The sequence below is a fragment of the Athene cunicularia genome, unplaced genomic scaffold (genome assembly GCF_003259725.1).
Source record: "Athene cunicularia isolate RWA unplaced genomic scaffold, athCun1 SCF_111, whole genome shotgun sequence".
NCBI classification, from domain to species: domain Eukaryota; kingdom Metazoa; phylum Chordata; class Aves; order Strigiformes; family Strigidae; genus Athene; species Athene cunicularia.
Genome location: NW_020799169.1, coordinates 11,004 through 19,265, shown reverse-complemented (window position 1 = coordinate 19,265; position 8,262 = coordinate 11,004). Strand labels below are relative to the sequence as shown.

The 8,262-nt window shown below is 58.2% G+C and overlaps 2 protein-coding genes across 2 annotated transcripts in view; both read right to left on the bottom strand.

Moving 5' to 3' along the window:
• EIF4B (eukaryotic translation initiation factor 4B) overlaps window positions 1-8,262 on the bottom strand; it is a gene marked incomplete at its 3' end in the record, with an annotated part of 12,955 nt that overhangs the window by 4,523 nt on the left and 170 nt on the right. Inside the window, exons 2-6 of the mRNA XM_026867040.1 lie at window positions 4,757-4,894; window positions 3,725-3,933; window positions 1,331-1,447; window positions 1,013-1,067; window positions 480-623 (exon numbers count right to left, since the gene is read on the bottom strand). Of these exons, the coding sequence (XP_026722841.1) occupies window positions 480-623; window positions 1,013-1,067; window positions 1,331-1,447; window positions 3,725-3,933; window positions 4,757-4,894 (663 nt within the window). The remainder of the gene's footprint in view (window positions 1-479; window positions 624-1,012; window positions 1,068-1,330; window positions 1,448-3,724; window positions 3,934-4,756; window positions 4,895-8,262) is intronic.
• LOC113490515 lies at window positions 5,464-8,231 on the bottom strand. The gene is made up of 2 exons (XM_026867041.1): window positions 6,045-8,231; window positions 5,464-5,935 (listed from the first exon to the last, which is right to left on the bottom strand). The coding sequence occupies exon 1, from the start codon at window positions 8,122-8,124 to the stop codon at window positions 7,168-7,170; it is 957 nt and encodes a 318-aa protein (XP_026722842.1). The 5' UTR covers window positions 8,125-8,231; the 3' UTR covers window positions 5,464-5,935; window positions 6,045-7,167.

The window sequence follows — 8,262 nt, the reverse complement described above, 5'->3', positions numbered from 1 at the left end:
GTGAGGAGCCAGGGAAGGAGCTGGGAGTGTTCAGGGTGAGGAGGAGGAGGCTGAGGGGAGCCCTCATCCCTCTCTGCAGCTCCTGACAGGACATTGCAGAGAGGCTGGGGCTGGGCTCTGCTCCCAGGGGATCAGGGACAGGACAAGAGGGAACGGCTGGAAACTGCCCCAGGGGAGGGTCAGGCTGGGCAGGAGGAGAAAATATTTCACAGAAGAGTGGTCAGAGAGTGGAACAGGCTGCCCAGGGAGGGGGGAGTCCCCATCCCTGGGGGGTTTCAGGGCCGTTGGGATGAGCTGTGGGGGGATGTGGGGTAGGGGAGAACTTTGTAGAGTCGGGCTGAGGGTTGGACTCGATGATCCTGAGGGGCTTTTCCAACCTGAATGATTCTGTGACTCTGACTCTTTCACTGTCATTCAGACCCCGCGGCCGCCGTTTCAGGACGGTGACAGAAGGAACATGCATTTTTCTACCAACTCACTGTCTCCGAAGCTGTCGTCGCCCCTGCGGGGTGGGTAATCGTCGAAGCTATCGGTGGTGGCGGGACGGGCCCTCCAGTCGCTCTCGAACCTCTCTGAGTCACGGAAGCGATCCCGATCTCTGCCGAAGCAGCGATCGTCCCGATCTGCCGGGGAAAGGAGGGAAAACTCAGCTCACAGGGATGGGAGCAGTGAACCTGGAGGGAGCACAGCCCAGCCTCACCGTGCTCACTGCTCTGCATCAGCAGAAACCGCCGACGCTTCGTCAAGCCGAAGCAATTACCGCGACAGGGACAGCATGGGGGCGTGGGAGGAACCGGCACGGCGTTATTAGATAAGGGCTGGCTGGTAAAACATCCTGGCTGGGCCAAGCAGGCAGGAGCCAAGCCCTGAAGCAGGGCTCAGACGCAGTGATCTGGGCTGTGATGACAGCGATTTGTTCCTCCTCAGCCAGGCTGGTCACCAACCCAGCACAGGATGGGGCTACCGAGGTGGCCACCGCCAAGGGAGGATGGTGAGCCAGCATGACACTCACCTTTATCCTGAGCTTGATCAGCAACGTCCACTCGTATCCTTCTGTTCCCTAAAGACTGAAAAAAATCAGCGAGAAGTCAGCCTCAGGGATCCTGGGGTGATGCCCGAGCACGGCGCAGGCAGCTTCGGCCACTCTGGGCTTCTCAACGGCCTAAAAAAGCACTTTCTTCCTCATTTAAGTCTCAATCAAGCAGGACCAGCCGTTGCTCCACAAGAAAAAGAGTTTTTCATGCATCTCTAGTGCCCAGGGCTGCAGAGGAACTTGCCTGATCTGACTGGGGGGCACCGGAGGGAGCTCTCACGCCAGGGTGGGACTCACCTCTTCATTAAGGCTCAGCGCCTGGAACAAGGAGTCTATGTCTTCAAACTCAGCATAACCAAAACCTTTCAACCGCTCTGGGTTGGTGGGCTCCCTTGGCAAACGCACAGCACTGATCTGTGGGCAGAAGGAAGAGGAAAACGCTTGTAAGGACCCGCTCCCCCCATGCGAGGACAAGGGGAAGGGATGGAATTATCCGAGACCACCGAGTTGCTGCTGACAAGGGACTGAATAAAACCTCTCAATGAGGAGCAGGGAGGAGGTGCGGGGGGGTTCAGCCTACCCTTCCTTCAACCACATCACAGATTCCCACTAAAAGCACCACCAACACTTGTTTGGAGGGAGGAACACGGCACCAGATCTGTAGCTGCAGTGGAAACTGGTCTGAAGGGCCACAAAATCACTGCTGAGCATCCACTGCGGCTCCGTGCCCCGCGGCCGAGGGCTCCTCAAGGCAGGAGCCGTCCCTTTGCATCCTGCCTGCTCTCAGAGCTCCTCCCAAGCTCCTGAGAAAAACCCCATGGAAAACCAGCTCTGGATCCGTTCAGCATGAGTGTGCGCAGGGGGCCAAGGAGGCCAATGGCATCCTGGCTTGTGCCAGCCCTGGCGTGGCCAGCAGGGACAGGGAAGGGATCTGAGCCCTGGGCTCGGCACTGGGGAGGCCGCCCCTCGCTGAGGGGGTTCAGTTCTGGGCCCCTCACCCCAAAAAGGCCATTGAATGACTCGAGCGTGGCCAGAGAAGGGCAGCGGAGCTGGGGCAGGGTCTGGGGCACAGGTCTGCTGGGGAGCGGCTGGGGGAACTGGGGGGTTCAGTCTGGAGAAGAGGAGGCTGAGGGGAGACCTCCTGGCCCTCGGCAACTCCCTGCCAGGAGGGGGCAGAGAGGGGGGATGAGTCTCTGGAGCCAAAGAGCCAGCGCCAGGCCCCGAGGGAATGGCCTCAAGCTGCCCAGGGCAGGGTCAGGCTGGCTCTGAGGAAGGATTTCTGTGCAGAAGGGGCTGTTGGGCGTTGGAATGGGCTGCCCAGGGCAGGGGGGAGTCCCCATCCCTGGGGGGGTTGAAGAGTCGGGCTGAGCCAGCGCTGAGGGATCTGGGGGAGTTGGGGGGGGTCAGGGGGAGGGTCATGGTTGGGCTGGAGGAGCTTCAGGGGCTTTTCCAACCCGGATGATTCTGGGATTCTGTGAGCGCCCAGGCTGCCAGGACAGGTTGCTGGCTGTGCTAGGCTGTATGTCACACATTCTATGTACAACTCTGGTCATGCCCAGAGCCCTCGGCATCGCCTCCAGGCCCTACAAGACATCCCCACTGCACTTCTATGACCTCTCCTCCTCTGGAGTTTCACCCACGCTATTACTCTTTGAGGAGGAGTCGGACGCTGCCTCAGCAGGCATGAGGGGTTAGAAAAACAAGCTGAAAATAAAAGATGGAGGCAAGCAGCATGTTTCTGCCCGCAGGGAGCTCTCTGCTGCCATCAGCACGACTCGCTGCCACGCGGGGAAGGCCAGATTCCAGCTGCATTCCCCAGGCTGACCTTCCGGGAGGGAAGCGGCCATTTCCCATTGCCGCTTGCTGTCCTGCCTTTGCCCTCCCCACCGCCTCCCTGAATAACCCAAAGGCTCCAACACTCTTTAAAAGTGGGAAAAAATAATGTTGTGGCAGCCACAGGCTCCCTGGAAGCTCTGAGCCACAGGGCAGCACGTATCTTAAGTGAGCTCCAGCTAGGAAACCCCTTGAGGGGGCCGGACCCAGCGCAGGGCAAAGCAGAGCCCAGGGGACAAAACACTGGACAGGCAGAGGAGGAGGGGAAAAAAAAAAAGAGAGCAGAAGGAACGCAGATTTCAGAGGACAAGGAGGTGCTCCAGGTGCTGGAGCGCATATTAGCAATAAGAAATCTATTATAATTGGTAATAAATGTAGTTTTCCCCAAGTCAAGACTATTTTGTCTGTGACTAACTGGTAAGGGATCTCCACGTCTTTATTGCAACCCACAAATTTTCTCATCCTATTTTTTCCCCCTGCCCTGCTGAGGGGGAGCGAGTGAGCAGCTGAGGGTGTGTTTCACACCAGCAAAACACCCTAAACCACCCGGACTCCCCCCTTTCGCCTGGTTCAGCAGAAGAAACACCAGCCGCCCGCTTTAAAAGGGTTCTCGCTGCGTCACCATCGCGCCTGGAGCAGCTGGTCGTCGATCCAGCAGCCACGGGTGGCTGGAAACGGCCCCTCCACACCCCTGAGGAGCCAGGAGCTGCCTCGGCTGAGCCGCAGTGAAGTGGGAAGCGACACAGACAGAGCACAAACGGGGATGGCAACGTCCAAAAATCCTGATTTTTACAGCCCACGTTACCCCGAGGAGCGCCCTGCCCCACAGTCCAGACCGGGTTCCGAGCCGGTACTCACGTTGAGTCCTCTGAAAAAGTCCTTGATGGATTCTTCTGTCACGTCGTAGGGCAGGTTTCCCAGGAAGGCAGTGTAGGGGGGGGATTTTGGGAGGCGGCTTCTGTCTATGTTGGGTTCCCGAGCAGCCCGCGGGGCCGTGGGCAGGATGGAGCGGTCGATCGGAGGGGCCCGGTACACGTCGTCATCGTTACTGTGCCAAGTGGTGGAAACTAAGGAGAGAAATTTAGCAAATCACCCCCCCAAAAAAAAAAAACCACCCAACTAGAGACCGGTTACTGCCAACGCCACTCCATCCTTGCCACACGCCACATTAGGAGCTGCATGTTAAAGCTCCGAAATTCATTTGACCCAGCGTGGAAGCAGCTGCCCAAAAGGCACCAGCAGCCCCCGAGGAGAAACTGAGGCAAGGGAGAGCGACCCCACGGTCCCACAACTCATTTAATAAAGCATTAAAGCCTTCCTGGGATTGATTCCTGTTTGAATTACAGCCCGTCTCATGGAAAAAAATACCATGGCTCAATATTCAGAGGGAAAACTCCTTGTCACTGCCAGGTCACTGCGCTCTCCGGTGAGCTCCCGGCCTTGGTGGCATCTGCCCACCCGCCGCTGCCTTTTGCGCTGACAAAAAGCTCTTTTTATCCCATTTCTGTCCCTCGTGTGGGTGCAAACCTCCCTCCCCACCAGACTGCGAGTCTCAGTCGTAAGAAGAACTCAGTCTGCTCTCTGAGCTTAATTACTCCCCAGAAGAGAAAAAAAAGGCAAAATTTTGCGAGGTTTGGGCCTGCTGCTCTGCGGTGGAGGGTGGGTCAGACCCGGGGCTGGCGGCGGGGTGGTTGCCAGCATTCCCACATGATTTTTCCCCCCCTGCAGTGGTGTGAGAAGGGTAAGTATCCATCCACGGAGAAACTGCCTCTGCACCCCTCAGCCCCCAGGAGCCAGCCAGAAGCAGAAGCTTCTTCCTTTAAGGCCACAAGGCCAAGAACTGCCCGGCGCTGGCGTTTCAGGGCGCAGGGAGGCTGGAGGTGGCCATACCGTCTCCTTCCAGGTCGTCCGTCTCGTCGGCCCAGCTGACGGGCTTGGGGATGTAGGTCGGGCCCCCGCCGCCGCCACCATCCTCTGCCAGAAAGTCCGTCAGAGTGAGGGTCTTGCCCTTCTTGTTCTTCTTCTTGGCTGTTGGGGAGAGAAAAGGAGGAGGACAGGGGTAAGTGACACCTAGGAACGGCCTGGTTTTGGGCTGGGGGGGAGGGCAAGGAGGAGTGGTCTGGGCAACCGAGACGTGACATGAGCCACGGGGACGCAGGCGCCGGCCACCTCATCCCCATTTATTTTCTGTTTCCAAAGGGGTAACAGCCTCACGTTCAGCACAGCCAAAAATCAAGGCTCCCGTCACACAAAGCGCTTCACGTTTTGGGGGTCCGCTGTACCCACAAACCTCCCCGGGAGCTGTTTACTTTGGGGGAGAAACCACCCCATTTCCACAGGCATCACGGCACGGCGATCCCACGGCTGCCGAGATCCCTCCGGAGCCAGACACTGCTGGGCCTCGCCGACATCTTAACAAATCTCCCAACTCCTCCAGCTCGGGGAGGTTGGGGTTTTTTTTTTTTGGCTCCACCGGAGCTGCAAGCAACCACAGCATTTATTTGTCAAGGCTTCGCCATCTCCCAACGAAACCGGGCGTCATGATGGGCTGCGACAGCGCCGGGGAAGCCGGGCTATTTTTAGGAAAGCTGGTTATGATGCAGTTTGCAAAATTCAGCAGGGTGGTGTTTTTTTTTTTTTTTTTTTTGCCTGCCTTGCAGAAGGAATTGCTGCCCCCCTGCGGCACCGATGGCCGGAGCAGGGACCGATGGCACCTTTACCTGCAAAAATGTTGCCTTTACCTGCAAAAATGTCATTTTTATCCACAAAAATATTTCCAGGCAGAGCACCGGGGGCTCAGACACCCCCAGTGCCTCAGGACACCCCCCTTGCAGGGATTTTCAGCAGCGCTTCAGCTCTCACCTCCCAGGAGAAAGAAAAGCTGGGCTGCTTTAAAAGATACTACGGCGACAGCAACGCAAAACCACTAATTGCTTTTGAAAACACGCGCTCTTATCTTCGTTAAGGAGAAATAATAAACTTTGCGACTGCTGGACTTCACGCAGATTATCTCTTACCAGGCTTCTGGCCGGGGAGCACGATAATTAACTGGTGAAGCGTTGCAGGGGCCTTAACGAAGATAACAATGACAGACGCGGGAGTGTCGCAGGCTACTCGTTTGCTGTCTCTAATTAGCCAAAGCTTGCCTGCTGTTGCTCAGAGCTGAGGGATTGCTCACCAAACAGCGCTTAAAATGGTTTCTTCCACAAAAATCCCCGCACCAGTGTCGATGGAACGACCGCCAGCATCTTCCAGCAGGGAGAGACGAAGGGCTCCAGGTACAGCTCGACTGCCCATGTGCAATTCCAGGCCCTGTCCTGCTTCCCAGCCCCCTCAAATCCTCATTTTCTGTGTCCTGCTCTTCCCCTTTGGTCTCAGTCCAAGTTTTTTAGGGCAGCATGAAACCGCACCCTGCTCCTTCAGCCAGGCGTTGGGAAGATGGAGCCCTCCCTCCCAGTATCTCCAGCGACGCTGGGAGCTCCCAGATGCCACCACAGAGTTCCTGTTCTCCCCCACTCCTGCTAGATCTTCATTCCCAACATCCACCAAGACCCCAGAAGGGACGGAGAGAAGAACTGGGCCTAAAACCAACCCTTTACCCTGCAGTGTGGCCAGCTCTGCCTCCTGGGCTGTACCTGCACAAGTCGAGGGAGAAGTATCAGGACAGAGAGAGGAAACCCAATGGCAGCTCGAACCCTTATTTTTAGCCACGACACATCAGCCCCCAGCCTCATGTTCCCCCCACCGCTCTCCTCGAGCTCACAGCCTCCCCAGGCAGCCATCACTCCTTGCTAACACCTCCAGGCCCGCTTGGGCCCTCCATGCTCCGTCCCGTGGCTCCGCTCTGGGTGGTTTCGGTAAAGCCGGGATGGCCCAGAGACATGAAACAGCACCGGCAGCGATGGGAGACGTGTGGGGGCTGCTCCCCCCATCACCCCTTGGCTCCCGGGGTTGTACTCTCCTCCTGGCAAGACCCTAGTCACGCTCTGGAGAAGACCTTGGCAGCACTTGGGTCTTCCTCTCGCATATCCAGCCGCTTCCTGGTCCCATGGACATCACAGCCTTGGCTTTGGGACTCTAGGTGATGGGAAACGTGTCCCCCAGGAGCCCGAACACACACAGAGCCACCCTAGAGGGGGTGACCCAGGGACCCCCATGCCTCTCACCACCTCCCGGCTCTCCCTGGAGCAGCTTCACACTAGTCACAGAAGAGGCAAAATGGGTTTTGACAGTCCCAGGAGAGTGGGGAGCGCCCTGAGCACCCCACAAGGCCTGGAAGAGAGAGCTCTCTCCCCCTGACCTCAGGGGGCGACACCTTCCAGCCCTCCAGCACTGTGCCAGTGGCCGTGTCTGGGGGTAGGTGACAAGCCATGGGTGCTGCTCGGGGCCCTCAGGAGCCCCCCTGGGCCTTTATCTCCAGCAGCAAACATCCCTGGGTCCCCCCTAAACTTTATCACCGGTTTTGAGGCCAACCAGCCTCTCTGATCCATCCATCCTGGTGAAGGCCAGAAGCCATAAATCCCAGTTGGCCCTTTGGAACGGCTCAAGCTCCGTTTGCCAAGGGGAAACTCATGGAAAGATGACGTCAGCGCCGGATAAAAACGCCGGGAGAGCAGCGGCAGCGGTGACCGCCTGGAAAAAACGGAGGAGAAACACTCTCCCGCCAAAGATGAGGGCTGTTCCCACGGAGGGGAGAGGCCGGCCAGCGTGGTTTGTCCTCCCTGTGCCACAAACGACACCGGATCCGCTCCCAAGCAGCCACCGGCCTCTGACAATGGGCGAGCCCAGTTCGCTCCGGCCACCAGCTTCTGTCGCAGGACAACGATGTCACTCCAACGTCGAGGAGGGAACCCCTCCCCTCCAAAACTGCAGAAAAATCTGCCCCTTCCCACTGGTTTTAAGCCCACAAAGGGGCAGCTGAGCCCGTCTGGGGAGGCACCAGGGCTGGGTTGGCTTCCATGTGAGGTTTCTGACACCAAAGGGGACACCTGGGTCACCCTGTGCCTGCCAGCTCTACCCCTGTAGCCCAGACCCCCCCAAACCCCCCCGGGCCAGGCTCCCGGGGCTGCTGGGGGGGTCACATACGGGTGGGGAGCTATGCTCCCCCCTACATTTTGGGCAGCACCATGGGGGCAAGACCAGCTCCACGCCCCAGTGTGAGGCCTCAGCTGCCCGTCACGGTGCTGGGTCTCAGCCAGCCCCGAGCTGAGAAACCACAGAGATTTTTTTTTTTTTGTGGGGGGGGAAAAGCGTGTCATTTCTGTATTTTCCCCACCCCGACGCCAGGCTCCAAATGGCGCCGGTAGGTGGAAAAGAGCGGCCTGGTCCCCGAGAGCTGCCGCTGTCAGGCTGCGGGGAGGGCGATGCTGCCGCCAGGCTGCGGATTCCCCCAGGCC

Coding starts and splice junctions, on each gene's coding strand:
- LOC113490515 (XM_026867041.1), bottom strand. CDS start 8,124: ATGACACGCTTTTCCCCCCCCACAAAAAAAAAAAAATCTCTGTGGTTT.